General features: G+C 46.5%; 1 protein-coding gene across 10 annotated transcripts in view; it reads right to left on the bottom strand.

The window, feature by feature from the left end:
- FGGY (FGGY carbohydrate kinase domain containing) overlaps positions 1–19,721 on the bottom strand; it is a 400,085-nt gene that overhangs the window by 75,599 nt on the left and 304,765 nt on the right. For 9 of the 10 annotated variants that reach the window (XM_059374911.1, XM_059374919.1, XM_059374913.1 and 6 more), the window contains 3 exons: positions 13,104–13,178; positions 7,384–7,504; positions 1,052–1,146 (listed from right to left, as the gene is read on the bottom strand). In XM_059374911.1, coding sequence (XP_059230894.1) covers positions 1,052–1,146; positions 7,384–7,504; positions 13,104–13,178 — 291 coding nt within the window. The remainder of the gene's footprint in view (positions 1–1,051; positions 1,147–7,383; positions 7,505–13,103; positions 13,179–19,721) is intronic. The other variant, XM_059374915.1, reaches the window with a different exon arrangement.

Raw genomic sequence — 19,721 nt, 5'->3', positions numbered from 1 at the left:
CTCTCTGTTGAGGCTGGGTAGCCAGACTCCTTGGTTCTGGCATTTACTAGCTCTTTCAACCAAGGCCAACTTATTTCACTTCTTCATGCCTTAACTTCTTCACCTATAAAACGGGAATAACGGGACTATTTGTACATTCCTGATCTAGAGAAAGAACTCAAATGTACTCCTTATGATTATTACAGATAAAGAAATGGAGTGAAGAACAAAATGGTCAGGTCACAGAGCTAAGGAGGCAGTCAAGACAGGATCTGAGCCCAGGCAGCCGGAGTCCTCCTCTGCTGCTTCTCCACCTTTTCATGAACCCATTGTTAATATTATTATTTTATCACTCAGAGTCTCTCCATAAAACCTACGTATGAGATGTCTTTTGCAATTTGGTGGCAGGAAAAGCCTTGTCTCCCACAAGAAACTAACATTTCCTCTTTTTTGAAAACAAGAATTACGCAATTTATCATGGGTTCGTTTTTTGTCTTGGCTGCCAGGAAGCTCAGAATCAAATTCTGTGCTCCATCACGGCCACTGAGTTATTTCCTTCTTCCTATATCTTTGTTCCCTATTTTCCTCTTTAATTCTTCTTCTTCTTCTTCTTTTTTTTTTTTTTTTTTTTTTTAACACATTCTCATTTGTATCCCTTATTGATAGAGCCCTCGAAATTATTTGGAAAGTGGTGGGCGGAGATGAAATAAGCAAACAGAAATCTGAAATTTACATGAAACACTGACATTTTGAAACTTACCTGTGTCATTTGCTACAAGAAATTTTAGAAAAAGGTCAACAGGAAATTAAAAGAAATAATTTAAGAGCTATTTTAAAGGAGAAAACAGAAAACTAACAGAAAAACAGAATGACCAGCACTAACAGAGGCCAAGTCAAATGAAAACCGCAATAAATATGTCTGAGGCTAGAAGTGTTTGTGCTTTCCCTGGCTGGAACCTATCATTTCTTAATTATATCCTATGTGTGTTTTGCAAGATGTGAGCTGCTGTCGAGAGGAAGGATAGCCTCAGACAGGGGAGGAGCCACGTCCCACCCTTTGGTCCTTACATACCTGTACAGAAGCGAAATCTCCCGAGGCACAGGCACCCAGAATAGCAGCGCCCACAAGAACAGACTCCACCTCTTGCGACAGGACCACAGGCATGCCTGCACAGGACAAGGCACACCTCGGTTAGGGAGCCAGCAACAGAAACACCTGACATGATGTGGCGTGAAGGCCACGGTGGGCACCCTCTGCCTCCTCCCCAAGTGCTCAGGTCCCTGGGCTGACCTGATTCTAAAGGATTTCACAGCCTGCTGGTAAGGCACCCAGGAGCCCCAAGGGACCCGCCACCCCATGTATCAACTCATGAGACCTCTTTGCCCCGGTCTCCCAGGCTCCTGCTAGCTGCTACCTGCCATTTGGTTCAAGTTCCCTTCAACAAACACTTCTTGAGTGCCTCATGGAGCGCGGCGAATACAGAGATGGATCTGACCGGGTCCAGCTATCCGGGGCTCAAAAAGATGGTGGATAAGAAAGAGATAACGACCATGCTGGAGGTTGGTTCTCCAACTGAGATGCACTAAGAATGGGGAAGAGTAAGGGAGTGTAACTAATCCTTCTGGCAGCTTCCTATTTCTCTGCCTATAAGCCTCGGACCTGATGCCCACCCTGACTGTCCCCTCCTCTCCTGGCCATGCTAGCCTGGCCTCCTTGTTTTCTTGAATCAGCTTCAGGGCACTTGCCCATGCTGTTCCTTCTGTCTGCGTCACTTCCTCCCAGATGCCCACACAGCAACTCCCTCTGTGTCCTTCGTGTATTTGTATAAACCCCCATTTCTCACTGCGGCTATCCCGACCCACGACTCCCCGCCCCCCCCCCATTTTCTCAGCATCTTCCAACACTGCATGATTACTTATCTTGTTTACCATCTGTCTCCCCTGCTAGAACAGAAGCTCCGTGAGGCCAAGCACAGGGTTTCGGCCACAGCTGAACTGAGACTAGTTAACCACGATCTAGCACATGGTAAAGGGCTTAAATGGTGAAAGAACCCATGTCCCAGAGAGGGAATGGAGGTTCACCAGAAAGGCGATGGGCATTATGGAGGCATCTGAAGGATGGACAGTGGTCCACCAGGCAGCAAGAAAGTCCTCCACATGCCAGCTCCTGGAAGTGGAGGGTTCACAGTGGGTTTAAGGTGAACAGAAAGAATTTAGAAGTCTCAGGATTTTCCATGTGTGTATATATGTATAATATAAATAAAAAATGTACAAAATGTAAGTATAAATGCATTTGCTAATCAGGAGGTGGCAGCAGACTCCACAGAGGTAAGCTCTGTAGCCAGACCTGAAAATCTTCTACTCTAGACATTAGACTGACTTTTCCAAAGACTTGTCTTCCTGTCTTTTCTGGGAAGAGCTCCCTGACACATTCACCCTGGGGGGTGGGGGGCTCCCACTACCTCCTGACTCCTCCTGCTATTTCCAGGCTGGGTCAGCTGCCCAGGCCACCTGGACAAAGGGCGGAACTGAATCACCACCACCACCACCACCCCCGCTACAGCCCAGGGGGCTCGGGAATACCAGATCCCCAGACCGCAGGGCCCACCTGAGATTCTGCTGGAAAGTATTGGGGGCGGGGTCTCTGGGAAAAGCTCAGAGCCAGTTCACTGGCCCTGGGTCTTTCAGAAGTTACTTAAAGGTTTAGCTTCGGTTTCCCAGTGTGTAAAATGGTGATGAGAGTAAGTCTTGTTCAGGAGAGATGCACCCACGGGGCTCAGCACATCTCTAGCCTCTGTCAAGCCCTTGAGAACGGTGGCGGCTACCATCCCAATGAAGACTGATGGCGAGTGAAGGCCTTTTATGTGCACTTCAGCTGGGCTGGAAACGGGAACAGTGGGAAGGGACAGCGCAGGTGCCCACCCACTATCTAGAGGGGAAGGACAGTCACCGGGCAGCCCAGAAGGGCTGTGTTGGCCAAATCAGGAGAGCACTGCATGCCTTTGCAGAATCCAGGGTTCACACGGACGGGAGAGTGACTGCGGCCATCCCTGTGGACCCAGCCTCTATTAGAAGACAGCAAACACCTCCAAACGCCATTCACCTCCCAGCCCGTCCTGACCCTGTCAAAACCCTAACAAGCTCTGAGCAGGAAGGAGTGACCTGCAGTGTTCCCTCCCCTTGGGAACAGGAAACCAGAGTGAACCTGATGAATCCCCCATCAGCTCTCCAGCTGCACCCTAAGTTATCTAGAGCCAGACGGGGAGAGTTTGAATTCTGGCTTCCTTGCTGATCTAGCTGTGTGAGCCGGGGCCAGTTACTGGACCTCTTTGTCTCTGTTTCCCCATCTACAAAATGGGGTTAAAAATTCACCACCCTCTAAGGCTTCTCCAAGGATATTGTAGGCAAGGCACTTACAATACTGCTTGGGTTGGAGAAAGCACTACATTAGCATTAGCTGTTAGGATTCTTAGTATTGACCTGATCTCTAAAGGCTCTTTTCACCCCGGCCCCCCTGGGGGCTGAGGTGTGGAGGGAATCCAACTCACTGCTTCCACGTCTCCTTCAGATCAGTCCCTGCCCACCTCCAGCCTCTGTGGGTCTAGGGACACTGGCGTGGGTAGACCTCATCAATGGCTCGCTTGTCCTCATGGTCATGTCCTTGACCAAGCTCTAGTCCAGCAACCTCTTTACATAGCCCCTCAAGTCTCAGGTTGGTTAGGTCCCTGCCTAGACCCTGCAAGCTTCGGGGTGGTAAGACTGTGGGTGGCCCCAGGGGGCTGCCTGGTCATTGGGGTTTCCCTACAGCCCACCCACACCTCTGCAAGTAGACTCTTTGTTGGACTTTCCTTTAAACCTCGAGTGTGTCAACTGTTCCCTGCCAGGCCCTGCCTGGGCTTGACTTACACTGACACCAGCATCCTCTGGTCCCCAGTCTAGTCTCTGGACATTGGGCAGAGTACCCAGAGCACTTTCTCTCTTTGCCATGACCCTTTTGGCAGGACGTTAGTGTTCTCCTTTGCACCCCCCCGCCAAGCCCAGTGCTTGGTACACTGGTGTGCTCCGAGATGGCCTCTGACTTGAATAAATGGAAAGACAAATGATGAAAATACTGAACAAGACAGAATGGGGGAAACCCTCGCTGTAACTGCCAGAGCTGAAAAAACAAAATTCAGATGGAGGAACATTTAGTCCTAAGTCAATGGGGGAAACCTACAATTACTTAGCACACACCAAGTATTTCTTGAAACCACAGTGAAACTAACTGCCAGAGGTCCAGGGAGATTCTTCCTCCTCACGTAGAAGACATTTTCCCAAGTTGGCAAAGCCCCAATCTCTCTGCTTGCACAGAGGAGCCTGCTCCCCAAATGGCAAAGATTTGCTTACAAAATATTAAACTGCTTTTTTTTCCCCTCAAACACACTTTTTTTTTTTTTTTTTGCATGGGGCTGCTTTAAGGGAAGAAGCGAATGGACATGTATTGAAACTGACTTTGAGCCCCCACAGAGCTTGGTGCTCACATACCCGTCAGCGGGTACTTCTCAGCGGGACGTATGAGAGGAAGAGAATATTCTTTCTTTCAGAAGAGGACAGCGAGGCTCGGAGAGGTAAAGCAATTTGCCCAAAGTCACAGAGGGGATCCCTTGCTGTTTCCATGACTGCACACGGTCTCCAGAGAATCTTCTAAGTCCCGTCGTGTTTGCGACAGGTATCCCTAAGACTCCAGTAGGTCCAAAGAAAACTAGAGCAATTACAATGTTGAAAGGCATCTAAGACGCTACCTACCCACCCGCCGCTGTGTACGTGCCTTTTACAGGAACAGATGCAAATGTGTTCTTTTCTCCCAGCACTGGGTGAAGGCGAGGAAGAAGGCAGCTCTGCCTGGAATGTGAACTATTTTATCTGATGCATTAATGAGTTGAGCAGAACCCAAAGCATCTAAAGGCAGATGCACTTTGCCATCACTTGTCAGTCACAGCTTTCCAAAGCAGAGGAATTCTAGCCAAAGAAAAGGTCCCTTTGTCTGGAACTGGAACTGTTCCGCAGCCAGAGACAAAGGGTCCAGTTTCAATCGGAATCCAAATAACGATGAACAGCCTTTTCATTTAACAGCCTGAAGACCAGTTTCCAAAGCAGAACTTTCTGTAAAGCTGCTGCACCCCCTACTTCTGAGTCAGCTCAGGGATGTGAGGCCTGGAAGAGGACCCACTTTCATTAAGGCGGGAGCCACAGTGCAGGGTCAGGACCCAGGGGCACTCAGACTGCTCTGCTCTCTCGGGCCCTCTGCCCCATTTCCCGCAGGTGATGTCTTAGACCAGGGGGATCTTCTCCTGCACCCAGATAGGAAGGCTTTGTGGTTTTGAGAGGGCAGCAAATTGGGAAGTCACTCACAGATCACATTTTAAAGGGGGATCTTATCTGACCCACCAGCTGACTTAGATAAAATGTGGTTATTGGTTTTCTCTTGGGGAAAATTACAAGGTAATTGGGCTCCTTTTTAAGGTCTTTCTACTTTTTGCCTCAGAATGGCCCACATCCATAGGCTGTAGACTCTTTTTGGTAAAGAAACAGTAATCATCACTTGATTACAAACTGCTCAGAAAAGCTAAGAAACCTGGATGGGCAGTGCAGTGTAGGGGGTGCTGGGCCTAGACACTCCCGGGTCACGGTCCTAGTGCCACCCCTCCATTCTCACTGATGTCTGACTTCGGACAAGCAATTTCACCGACCTCCCTGAGCCTCAGTTTATTTGTCTCTAAGATGGCACCAATTTCTACCTCACAACAGTTCATGAGGTTTAATATATAATGACTCCAGCATCACACGGTGGGAGTTTGGTTAATGGTAGTAATTTCCATACTAACATTCTGATATATTTACCCTGGGACTAGGTGCTTTTTTTGGAAAAGTCCTCTGGCTTGTACCTCAGTCTTCTTACCTCTATCTAAAACGGGGATAAGTATATTAATTAGCATTAATAAGCATATTAATTAGCAATTAATTTGTCTCACAAAGGACAAGGGTTAACTATGCCCTTGGCATTTGGTAAAGCTCTCCTTTGCAGGGATCTGCATGGTCTGGAGGGGGCACTGGTGACATGATGAGGCAGCATCCAGGGCAGGGACCTTGACCCACCCAATTGCCAGGGAAGGAGCCCACGGGATGGGGAAGAGCAAGAGACCATGACGAAGAGATGCCATTGAAGGGTGGGCTCATGTCACGCTTTGAGCTGGGGCTGTGGGCAGGGTTCATTCCCCTTCTGCTTCCTTTCCCTTGTCCTGCTCTGGTGCTTGGCCATGATGTGTGGGTCCCGGGCTGGGGTGGGGAGGATGCCAGTCTCTAGGAGACACCATGGGAGAAAGGAGCAAGAGGCCAGAGGCCACGAGTTCCCGAGGGATGGAAATCCAGGCTCGGCTCTGTAATACTAGCATGCCTCTGGCCAATGGGGTCCCTTTCTTAAGGTCCAGGGATCTGCACAAGCAATCCTGCTCTGCTGTGCTCATATCACAGAGGAATCAGCCCATGACCCTAGATTTTCTCTGTGTCACACGCTATGAAAGAATCGTAAGATCTTGGGGTCTCAGGGCTCAAATTCCCATCTGCAGCCAGACCCCTGTTCCCACAGCAGTTGGCTCTGTCTTCTTTCTTCAAGACAGCTTCCTTGTCCCTTCCTTCTGACCACTTGCCCTGCCTCATCGCAGGTCCAAACCAGGGTGCAGTACCCCACCATGTCCCCATAAAACTCCATGTATTTCTTACTCTGAGCTCCTGCCACACTACGTTTGCACATCCGTCTGTCCTTGTCAACAGACTTCGAGATCTTTGGGGACAGGAATCCTGTATTACTCGTCTCTGTCTCTTCAATATTCCCCACAATCGTGCATCAGAAGAGGTGCTCAGACAGTTTCAGAAGTGCTTAAATTACAACCTAGCTCTTGCTGACATCTCTCATCTTGTTTCTTGGGATTATTCAATCATTGGATTCACAGAGAAGTCACTTTCTCTATCATGACTATAAACACTTCACAGTTATCAAAAAGAAAGAAAATACATTTTTACCTAAAGATTCAAAATAATCTATGGGGCACCTGGGTGGCTCGGTGGGTTAGGGTCTCTGCCTTCGGCTCGGGTCGTGATCCTGGGGTCCTGGGATCGAGTCCCGCATCAGGCTCTCTGCTCAGTGGGGAGCCTGCTTCCCTCTCTCTCTCTGCTTGCCTCTCTGCCTACTTGTGATCTCTCTCTCTCTGTCAAATAAATAAATAAAACCTTAAACAACAACAACAACAACAAAATAATCTGGCACATCACCCCTAACCTCTGCTATTTCCAACCCCGTGCGGCCCTCAGCCAGGGACATCTGCTGCCAGGCCCCAAACGACCTATTCTCTTCCTCCCCAGACTCACCAGTGATGTCCGCATGCATCTGTACAAAAAGAGGATTCTTGCTCAGGCCACCACACAAAAAAAGCGTGCTGATAGAGTGTCCCCCCGCCTCCATGGCCTCTATGATGAGGCGGGTGCCAAACTGAAAGGGAAAAGCAGAAGAAAACATCAGTATAGCGGCGCAAGGAAAAGCTCTGGAGCATTCACTAAGTGCTTACCCAGCCCCAGACACCACACTGAGAGCTTTGCACACAGTCTCAGAGCGCTGAGGCTCCGAGAGTTAGGCTGCTTCTGATCACACAGTTAATGAAGTCGCAGGGCAGGAATTCCAACCTGGGCCCGTCTGACTCCAAACTTTAATTGCTCTACCATGTGCTTCCACCAGTCGTTACACAACATTGGCAAAACCAACCGACAATGTTCACACAGTTAATATGAACGGGCTTCCCCGAGGCAAATAATTACGGAGTGTCCACTGTGGCCTGGATCCTCTAGCAGGGATGGGGGCTGGAGGAAGTGGCCAGGGGTCTCTGAGTCAGTCTTCCTGCCAGTGATAGGAGCTAAAGAGGTTTGTTCTTTGGAAAAGGGTGCTCAATTACACCAGCAACAGGAACAGGGGAAGAGAGCTCTAATCGCATGAAGTGAGAGTAAGACGTCAGACTGACAAAGGGCTACGCTGACCTTTGTTACCACCTGAAACCAGGTAGCGGTTCTCCAGAGATGTTTCAGGAGCCAGAGCCCATCCGTCAGTCCTTTGCGGTCTGGGATGTTGTGAAAATCACACATTCTGGCTTGCTTGTATTTTCGTTTCTGACCTCATGTGCCAATATCTCCCTAAAATCTGCTATGCTCATCCTTGCTCAGTCTACTCAACCCAGTCAAAAATCGTGGATGCCTGGGAAAAGGACACCACCGTAGGGTCGCCTGGGTGAATGTTAATGTGCAATTCTTTAGTTTTAACTGGGCTACACAAACAGCTAACAATCTTAGTTTATCCGCAAGTTCAAAAACGAGAAGCTCATGAATCAAATTTACTTGCGTCAAGGATTAAAACCAAAAGATGAACTGTGACATTACTTCAGGAGGCTGCCACATGGCAATGGTTGAGGAAGGGGCTCTGGATGGAAGTGAGAGAGAACTGGTTTGTTTCTGGTGGAGAGAGAGCTCTTGAGGTGTTTAGAGAGTGATTAATTCTGAGGGATGACACAGTGCCAGGTGTGGACAAGGGGGTGAGTTGACAAAGCAGAGGGAGGAGAAGGTCAAGGATCTGGGAGGCCACAGATGGGGCAGCTGCCAAGAAGAAGGAGGGTTGGGGCTGGAGAGAAGATGCGAGCCAGTGTCACAGACTTAATGACAGTGTTGCTGGGAAGGTGGTACCCAAGCATGAGGAGAAGGAGGTAGTTCAGCATGAGGGCGGGCTGTATCAGAGGCTTAACCAAAGTGAAGGAGAGTGTTTGGGAATTAGTCAGGATGTCCCCCGACCACTGTCCCCTTGGGGTGAGATGTAGGGCAAGTGAAGCCTCTTTTGACCTGGCTGCTTGGAGAGCTGTCTCACCCGCGCCTGGGGGCGCCTCTGGGAGACGGAGTGGCTAGAAGGTGTTCTGGGGACCAGGGGTCATGAAATCCTGAACGCTGCGTAGTAAATTAGGAGAGACGGGGGCAGTTCGGGAGCAAAAGCACAGCAGTTCCAGCCCAGAGGCCTTCAGCTATTAGCGAATCTGGTAAGAATATGGATTAGGTAAAACTTGGGCCTCCAAAAATAATCCACAGATGTAGTGTGTTAAAAAAAAAATTAAAACATGTTGTACCGTATAAGGCCAGATCCTGCTTATTGCATGTGGCTGATTACCCACAGATGTTCTTTCTTAAGCTTTTGGGGGGTCATGAACCCTCTTGAGAATATGATAAAACCTACCGACCTTTCCAGAAGAAAGTCACTGACAAAATGGCATAATAAATGATTTCGGGAGGCCTACAGACGCCCTGGCGTCCACCATGGATCAGTCAGTGTCTGTGGACAGCAGGACAGTCTAGTCTGCTGGAGGGGCAGCCAAGAGCATGACTTCTGAACTCAAGAACGCTAGGATGGCATTAGGACATTTCACCTCCTTCTTGAATCCAATCTGTATCCAACCTTTCTAAGACTCAAGCCTCATTTTTTTTTAAGTAATAGTAAGATCATACTCATGCATTGGAAAACTCCATGAATTGTCAGAAATGTTAGCACGCAGAAACAATTTTAATTGCGGTCTTAGATTTGATGAAATATCAATGCCTGCCTCGCAGGGCTGCTGTGGACAGTGTATGCACAGCACACCCAGGAGTGCCGAGTACATGGAAGGGGCCTGGGGGTGAGAGCCATTCTGGTTATTAGCTGTAGTCTAGGCACTCTGCTATGCACTTTGCTATCCTCGCTTGTCTTGGGATAAACTAAAAAATTGCACCTTGTTATCCCCATGTAGGGGTTACGGGATTTGCCTGAGGCAGTATGGTCGGCCTTGGGAGAGGATGGCTGTACCAAGCCTCCCCTCCAAACCCGTGGAAATACCAGGCAAAACTGGTATTTCCCATACTTCTAAAACCACAGACCTGCGGCTCACGTGATTAGCAGGCCAGAGCAGAGGGTAACACAAAGCACATTCCCTTGGGAAAAGGCAAAAGAAGTATCAGAACAAGAGGCACTCCCTTGGGAGGGGCTGAGACAGCCTGTGCCCACCCCCCTTCACCCCCCCCACCCCCCCCCCCGGGGCATTGTTGGCTGGAATTTCCCACTAGGGCTGGCAGCTAGCAACAGGGCCTTCCCTTCGGGTGTCCCAGGCTCCACTGGGTGAAACGTTCCACCCTCCTTAAATGCCCCGCCACAGGGCTTTGTGCTAAAATGATTTTGTGCTCACCTTTCTGGAAAAAATGTTTTCACAGAGAAATTTAAATTAAAATTAGGCTATTCCACTGGGAATGTACAGAACTAAATGCAAATCGAGAGACTTCAAATGCAAATAGTACTTTTTAAGGGTCTATTCTGAAAGGAAAACTATAGATGAACAGGCTATGGATAAACCGGTTGTCTGACAAGTCTTTCAATTAAGTGTGATCAAGAGAGAATTTTACTTCACGGAGAGTTTCGCACAGGCCTAAGTTAACTTCATTACAATGTCTCTTTCATTCTCTTCCTACAAAATACCAACCACAGATATCACGACAGAGAGCAATTTGTTTAACTTTAACGTATTCCCAGCAAGCAGAGGCTAGGGTAATCTTCGGAGCCAGTGAAACAAACAAACAAAAATTTTTTTTATTCAAGTTGAACATCATGGGAAAATATCGGTGCTCAGACTCCTTCATTAAAATGCACATTTTTGCCTGAAAGATCAGCAGAGCCTGGTACCTTTGCAAAATGGACTGAACTCACAATTCAACAGACCCTGCGGAAAAACCTTATCAAATGACCCGCCTCAAATTTCCTCCCCTCCATGGTATTATAAAGGTCATTAAACAACAGACAGAATAAATATGATAGCTCTTAATACACATATGAGCCATTAAATACAAGATTGATTTTTCGAGTGTGTGGTGTTTGGGAAACAGGAGCTGGCTCCATCCAGCTCGTGTCCCGTTTAGCCCCATTTATATATTCTTGGACGACTGCAGCATTCTCACCAGGAAGGGGGCCTCTTGTGAGGCGATCCCGGCCAAAACAACAACGTTTGCTAAGATGTGTGAAATAAAAACTGGTCTTGGAAATGCCTGAAAGCGGATTCCATCCGTGTCGCTTTTATAAACATTTCAAAGGAAAAGGCAGGTTGGCGGAGTGGAAAAGAGCGGAAGAATGGGAGTGAGGCAGGCAGTCCTCGGACGGGCTTGGGTTCTGACTCGACCACGTGCCGGCTATCTGACCCTGCAAGGCGGTGCTCCCTCTGCCTGGAAAACAAGGACAATCCCACCTCCTCACAGGGTGACTGCCCTAAGCCACTCTGGGTAGGTACTCTGGTCCTGGCACAGCAAGTGGGTGTCAGTGAAAGGTGACAGTCCTTACCATCATGTGACGGTGCCCCTTGGTCGGCCTCTGAGCGTGTACTCAGAGGATGAACAGCTCACAGCTCTCATGTCCCATTTCTGCACAGTCACTTCATTCCACTCTAAGACTTTTCTAAGACACTAGCACTGATAACCAGAAAATGAAAGTTCCTCAATACCTCATATACCTTTATTTCAGAAAGCCGCGGCTTCCCATCCTAGCTCTGCCCCTTCCTAGCTGTATGAATTTGGGCAGGTTAATGAACCTTGCTGAGGCTTAGTTTTCCACTGTGTCGAACAGGAATACTCACGTCTATCTCACTAGGTTACATCATGCAATATTTGTAAATATTTAGCACAGTGCCTGTCACTTAATACCCCAGAACTATATTATTTATCGTTATCATCATTATTACCATAAAACAGGATCACTGAACAATTATCTTTACTACTGATGCACATTAATTTCTTCCATATTCATTTTACCCTTCACTCCCTCCACTTTGATAGATGCCAGAATTGTGTTTTTGACCAAGTTCCCATAAATAGTGCCAACTGACTGATTTCACTGAACTGGCCATGCTATTAAATCCATGACAGTTGCTTCAGGAAGATACAGTCAAACTGGCATATGATCTACAAGGACTGTTTCCTCTAATCAAGTTGGCCTGTTCCACGAAAGACCATATGTTCCCTTCATGGTCGGGAGGCTCTGCTCTCTTATCCCACCTACACGGCACCTGGACAAACGCGAACGTAAGACACGCCCTTCTGTTAGTGGTACGGATGTATGGAAAAAATGTATGTAGTTCTGGTATTTGAAGGAATGAGGCTTTGAAGGAAGTGGCATGGAGAGAAACGAAATAACTAAATGGCATAGAGTATGTCCATGTAACGTTAACGAAAACAAAAAAAACTTTGTGTGTCTCTGAAAAATAAATTTGGAATCAGAATTGAGTGAACTGATTTTTCTTTTCTGTTGGTCCATGCTCTCTTACCAGAGTGGCTAAGCCTCACTTAATTAATTGTAATTTTGGGATTCCTCCCAGCTCTGAAACCTCGAAAGCCACGACCCACTCCTCCAAAATGTACTTCCTAACAGACGCACACATACAGTCGTCTGTGCATATACCCCATTTTTGGATCACCGTGGGAGAATAAGACCCTTTAGACTGAGATGTTTACGCTTCCAGGATTTTGTTTTCATTTTGGATTGATCTTCAGCGTAGGAGTTCCTAATACGTTTAATTCTTCCCTCCTTCTCTCCCTAACCATCCAAACCTCTCATTGAAGCAGCTAATTATCTAAAAACAAACACTAAGGATGCTTACTATTTAAAGGAACCCTGTAATGAATCCTTTTGCAAAGTGAGCGATATCGTGTGTTTTAGAAGTCTGCACATTCTTAACATCGGCTTTTCTTAATGCAAGCATAAATGGCATCTGCTTCTCCTTAATTGAACTTGGAAGACAAATTAAATAAATGCCAAGAATGATGTTCAAAGACCCGAACTCCTTTCAGCTTTCATCTATGTGAGGTGACTAGTAAAGCAGGTGAAGACCTTCATCAAGATTTCCTTCCGAAAAGACACGCATCTCTCTTTGGCAAGCTCCCTTTTAATTAACAATCTCTGTCCCACAAGCACATGACGTATCCTGGAGGAGCATGTGGCCTAAGGTTTATTGATAGCCCTAAGTCTCTTTAAAAATGGCATTAAAGTGTCTTACAGCAATGGCTTGAACTGTGGCCAGGTAGAGAATGGCAAGATCATCGAGGTCCTGAGACAGTTTCAACCCGGTGACCTGTAGGGAGGAAGAAAAGAAAAGAAGGAGATGGCCACAAGGAACTGCCACGGATAGAGATAGTTCCCATGAAACACGTTCAGATGTGTTTTCTTGCCCAAACAAGTTCATATGCAAATCCCCTTTTTGTGAGCTGAACGTGAAATGACTACCAAATTGTTTAATCTCCAGATCTGGGAAAAACTATCATTTCTTCTCCAAGAGAAAGTGCCCTGCCTTGTATTAACGAAACAAAACAAAACAAACACTCCACGGAGATCGTGTTTGATATTCCTTAGCATGGAATTAAAGGTCTTTCTTCCCCTTTAAAGAAAATGTTCTTTTATGACAAACACCCATTTTCTTCGGCTTACAGAGATCAACATGGAGCAGTGGCTTCTAGCAAAAGATGATCTTATTTCGAGTTCTGCCGTTGTCAGAAATTCAGTGTAACAGCATCCAGGGGGTATTCAGGGTAAAATAATATGTCTTCTATAAATGTTATACCTACTAGGGAATAATTTACAATCTGTGGTTTGCAAGGGAATCCCATTAAAGTCAATCGGAACCACATGCTTCTACAGAGTATGTCAATTTCTGAGAGATTCCAGAACTGAACAGGATGCTGAATTTGGATGCCTTCAAGACCTGTTCAAGACAAGTCCCTCCTTCCCATCACCCATTCACGAATGCCTTCTCTTGGGACATCCTTAGATGGTGAAGAACTGTGGGGTTCTTGAAGCCTGCTCTGAATTTCATGGGCATCAATACCAGAGTTTACTTTGTATTTTCACATTACAAAATTAATTAACATAACATATGTTTACTCATGGCCTACGGTGGGTACGATCCTAAGTGCAACAAGGCGGCGACAGGCAGCCTGCATTCAAAGTGGGGTAGCTGAGTGGTCTACCCAGGTCCCTTTCCTTCATCTCTCCAGTCCCCTTTAATTACCCTTTCCAGAATGCACCCTGAGCCATGACAAAAGGGGGGCCAGTGTTGACCTACTCAGGGCACAGACACCACGCCATGGCCCAGACCAAGACCTGTCAGCACTCCTCCCCGACTTTTCCCTTCTTCCCGTATTTACAGTGTCCATGTTTTGCCCACTTGCTCCCCCGAATCTTTAGTGAATCCATCCCTTCTTTCCATGCTGTCACTCACTTCCTCAATCCAGGCCACCATTCTGTCCTTTACGTGTGCTGAAGGGCCCTTCCCTAATATTGCTCTTCACCATGGAGTAGTAATTGTTCTCCCAGGAGAATCTGATCATGTTCCTCCCTGTTAACACTTCCCTGCTACCCTCCTCTAGAGACAGAAATGCCTGTGCTGTTTTAGGTGCATCCTTCCGGGCTCGCCGCTGCTTACTTCTCCAGCATCCGTGCAAACCCTTCCTCACTTAGAATCCTGGGCTTCGGCTACTCTGATCCCTCATGGAAGTCTGCTGATGCAGGAACTCCTGAATTCTGCAGAGCCACCTTTGATAATATCTCTCAGCAAATAACTGGGTAAGCAGATGAGAACTGTGTCTTTGATTTTAACACAAGGGAACACGGAAGGTTTGAGTGAGAGGCCAGAAGGGAATTCTGGGTATGCATCCTTGCAAGCCAACAATCCTGAGGAGGAACATCCCTTGTGAAGTTCCCCGGAGATCTCAACGTACAGTAGAAATGCTGGAAGGGAGAACGTGAACACTACTGACATTGCAGAAGTTCACTTCGTCACGTGTGTAAGGAAATAATGTGGCCCAGGGAACGCAGAGGATGGAAACCGACCCCAGCTGTTCCAACAGACTACCTGGGATACTCGCGCAGCAACCTCCATGCCTAGCACCGAGTCCAGCACCCAGTAGGCACTAGGTTCCTATCTGTTCAATGTGTGAATTAGTGACAATGCTCCTTTTTCCTTTTGTATACCACTGTCTTTCCTGACATTCTAGCCTTTTGTGTCTAATGCAATGATTATAGGGTGATCATGTTTACCACCTTGGCTCTTCATGTATTTGCAGAGGGGAGGGTCATTTGCTCTGTGCCCCAAGAAAGAACACTGGCACATCACTCCTAGTTGCTCATTCCAGGCTTCCCATCGACCCTCCTCGCTACACTTAGCTTTCCTCGTCACAGTGGCTTTTACGAGGTTGGGGCAAGAGGACTGTCCCTGTAGCTCAGATGGAACCCTTGTATGAACTAGATAAAAGTACTCCCTCCAGGTGGACTAATGCAGAAGGCATCCCATCTGGGAGAGTGAACTATGAAAAGGAGCACAGTGGACAAGATCTCAGCCCTGTCATATGTCCCTTCATGCAAGTACCCTGTGTGATCAACCAGCTACTTGGCATGCGATGTCCCTGGATAAACCATACTCATCCCGAGTGTTCTCCCTCTTCTGTACTGGCCTGGCCTCAACAGCATCTCTGCCACTTGTCTGTTAGAAAAGTTAAGTGGGCCCAGGCCTAGACCTCTCTTCCAGGCTATCTCTGGCTCCTTTCTGGGGTCATGACTACAATGGAAATCAAGCCACGATCCTTTGTGTGACTGGGTATGCATCTGCTTAGCAGACTCACATCTCCTGCAGGTGGGTTCTAAAGACAATATTTGGATAAACTGTCACTGAATGGGGAAGAAATTTGACTTTGTACATGAGATTAGTTGACTAGGAACCCCAGTGCCGTGTAGAACACTGACACTGTAACTGCTTCTGATATCCTCCTTGATCAGTAAGAACCCCTTACTAAGACAGAAAGGGTACAATATCACCAGATTTCATTTTCTTTATCCCCAGTAAATATTCATGAGAACGTCCCCCAAAGTATGGTATTCAAGCAAAAAAAAAAAAAAAAAAAAAAAAAATCAATCAGTCAATGAATCATGGCCCCTTCTCTAAATGTCTAATACCTCCAGAGTTCAGAAATCATAGAGAAAAGAAAAGACAGTTACTTTTCTCCAGAAACCAAGAATGAGCTCATGCAAATGAGCACTAAATTTAACTCGGGAGCTTGCTAATAGCTCCGGCAAAAGGGACACAGGATGGGTGACATCCTTTTTCTTTTTCTGATAAATAGAACATGGCTATCCTTCATAAAGGAAAATGTTATTCTAGGGAAGAAGGTGCTCAGCAACAAAAGGGAATAAGCAAGCACAGCTCTCCCATCGCCCCCTCCAACACCTCGAACATCAGAGCCACAGAGTTGAAATGTGACTCCGCGGAAGTGTGAAGTTACTATGGGTTGGGGCCCTCTTGCTTCACATCTCATCTGATACGCAGATGGAGACTCTGGATGGGCAGGTAATCAATTCCATTTGATTTTTCTCTCTAGTAAGAGGGACCTCAGTCCTGCGTTGGCAAAAGTCAAATGACTGTTGGCCCAAAACAGAACTATCTAAGGAATGCCTAACATGTGGACCATTCAGGAGGCTGCAGAGTCCCCTTGGGAAGTCATCTTGGCAGGGAAGTGGCAGCAGCACCCGGCGAATGCCAGGAATGTGCTGGGGGACATGCGGCTTTGTAACCAGTGACAAAGCCAGGGTGTGACAGATGAGCAGAGAGGGCTGGATGGTTCCATCCATAAGAGGAAGTGGGAAGAAAGAGTAAGTGGAAGCAGTGTGTTTATAGAATATGTGCATGTCCCCATTATGAATGTTTGGGCAAGACAGTGAAATGTGTGGGGGAAGCCCCATGGGAGAGTTGCGCTGGTAAGCACATTTTATTTATTTTGCTACTATGTAATGAGGAGAATTGCAAGAGAAAACATTTACAAGTAATATTTAGAGATGTGGGATGTATATGGTGGCCACAGAAATGCAAACTACAACTAATGCCTTCAACATCCTATATAATGGTTATAAAATACTTACATAAATCTTGGGATTTTTGAGCTTGGAAGGGAAATGTGGGGGAATGGAAAGATGACAACCTATGAAGGAAGACACCAGGGTTCAGATCTTGACATTCTCCCAACTGGCTGCACAATGGTGTGAGTTTTGTGACCTTTCTGAGCCTCAATTTTTTTTCCCTCATTTATGAAATAGGGATAGTGATGCCTCAAGGCATTTGTGTGAAGATTAAATAACATTTGCAAAGTGTCTTACTTTTTCAGGAAGCTAGACTGCATCTACCAGAGCTAAACCCTTATAGCGCCAACCCCGTGAGCATAGGTGGCAATTAATGTTGATTTTCTTTCCCTTTCTCTCCATAAATGTTCATTCTCTCTCTCTCTTAAATGCATGTAGGGTTCGATCCCATTCATTAATTGGAATGTGGCAATAAAGCATCTCCTTCAACACAGTATGGGTACCCACAGGGTATTATGAGGGGCACTGAAGACTAGTGTACATACAGCCTGGGAAAGACAGGGCAGAAGGCATGCTGACTGTCAGCATCAGGATCATAATGGTGAAGATAAGAACGACAAGAGTGTGCAGAAGCAGTATACCCCTGATGTGTGCCCAGGGATAGGATAATGAGGGACTCACCTCCAAGGACTCCTTAGAGAAGCTTTATCTCCCTACACACTTTCATTCACTCTAAATAGGAAGCACAGATGAATTTCACCCTGGACTTCACCTTACATCTTGCTGCCACTTAGTAGCTGTGAGAGCAATGCACGTCTCTAACCCTTCCCCAGGATCCTAGCTGAACGGAGACTTCCTGAGCTCCAACTCCAGATTTATTGACTCTTTGGTGTAGGCCCAGCAATTTGCATTTCAGCAAGGTCCTAATGTGCAATAAATTGTGGAAATAATTGTCCTTAACCTTGGCATTGTGAATTATGGGGGATAGGTCCTAAAATAGTTGAAATTACTTAAAAAAATGTAGTAGTAATTTAGTTAGCTCTTCTTTTCCTTCTTAGTTGTTAAAGGAATTAGTTACATTTTTTAGTAAGAAAAAAAAGCTTAAAAAAATTCTGAAGGGGTCTCTAAAGATTACAAAAGACAAGAAAACAGGATCCCCAGTCCGGAGATTTTTCTAGAGCCATCAGAGCTTGATGGGGTAGTATCCAAGGCTCAAGGGAATTGTAGAAAGATTTTCAGAACACGAAGAGCACAAAGTTCTGTTCGCTTAGTCAATAATATAGGCAGAGCTGATGGACAGACAGCAAGGAAATGAGAAGGACGGGAGAAACAATTATAGAAAACCTCTGGAGAGAGAACAGGTCTGAAATAATCAGCAGCCTGGAAGAAAAAGGGAACAAATCTCCCTGAGGTTTCAGTTAAGTACCAGGAATCGAGGCTAACACTTGGCATTGCCTAAAACTCACCCAGATTTGGGAAATGCGATAAATGTGTTAACACAGTGTGGTGGTGGAACTCTAAAGATGCTCCCCAAGATTCCTGTCCCCCAGTTACGCAATCAAACACCAATACAGACACTGCTGTAAAGGGACTCTGCAAATGGAACTAGTTCCTAGACAGGTGACCTTAAAATACAGAGATGATCCTGGATTATTCAGTAGAAACCCAAAGTAATCATATGAGCCCTTAAAAGCAGAAGAGGAAAGCAGAAGAGTCAATCAAGTAATCCAGTCAAAGGCAGGAGAAATGAGGCAGAAATGGAAACCAGAGAGATTCAAAGCCTGAGAAGGACATGATTGGCTACTGAAGGCTTTGAAGATGGAAGAAGGGGGTAATGAGTCATGAAAAGCATGCAAGTGGCCTCCAGAAGCTGAGGACCCCTGGCTGACAGTCAGCCAGGGAATAGGAACCTCCATCCTACAACTGTGCGGAGCTCAATTTGGCCAACAATTTGGATGAATCTGGTAGATTATTCCCAGAGTCTCCAGATAAGAGCCCTTGGTTCTATTCTTATGAGAACTGGAGCGGAGAAACCAGCTGAAGCAGCCCAGGCTTTTGACCTACAGAACTGTGAGATCATAACTTTAAGCCTTTAAGTTTGTGATAATTATTAAAGCAGCAACAGACAATCAATAAACTCACAATGACTAGACTGACATTCTCTCTTGCACCCTTATTCTATTGGCAAACCGTCTGTGATACGCTGGTCATTTGCTGTTCCCCAGATGGAACAGACATTTCACAACTTGGTTCCCCTTCTGAGACTCTAAATCTAAGTCACTTGAATATTCAGTGCTCTGGTTGCCAAAGCTATTCTGGTCAACTGTCCTGGCCCTTAGTGTGTGTCATCCAACCTGTCTTGATTTACACAAACTTGGATCCCATCTTTGGTCCCTTGGCCTTAGAGCTATCCCTTTATTTATCTGTTGGGTCCTCCCAGCAGATTTCTCCTGATTCACCCCTCAGTCTTGTACCATGCCATACTACCTGGGGAAGGACTCCTGCCTATAATCCATATTCCCCCTGCCTGCCTCCCCTGGGTTTTACTTGTTGTTCGGTATAGTTACAGAAGATAGAAAGCACTAAGAAAACAATGTCTGAATCTGACATAATTTTTAAAAAGTCCAGAAAATGAGGGGGAAATATGGCAGACACACTGAAAGCAGAGTAGGAGCCTGAAAACGCAAAAACCTAGGGTTTTTTTTTCTCTTCCCCCCCAAAAGGATGTCAGTGACCTCAGTGTGAAATGACTAGATTGTAATACTTCTGTTTT

The sequence above is a fragment of the Mustela nigripes genome, chromosome 14 (assembly GCF_022355385.1).
Source record: "Mustela nigripes isolate SB6536 chromosome 14, MUSNIG.SB6536, whole genome shotgun sequence".
NCBI lineage: Eukaryota > Metazoa > Chordata > Mammalia > Carnivora > Mustelidae > Mustela > Mustela nigripes.
This window is presented reverse-complemented; position numbering and strand designations above follow the sequence as displayed.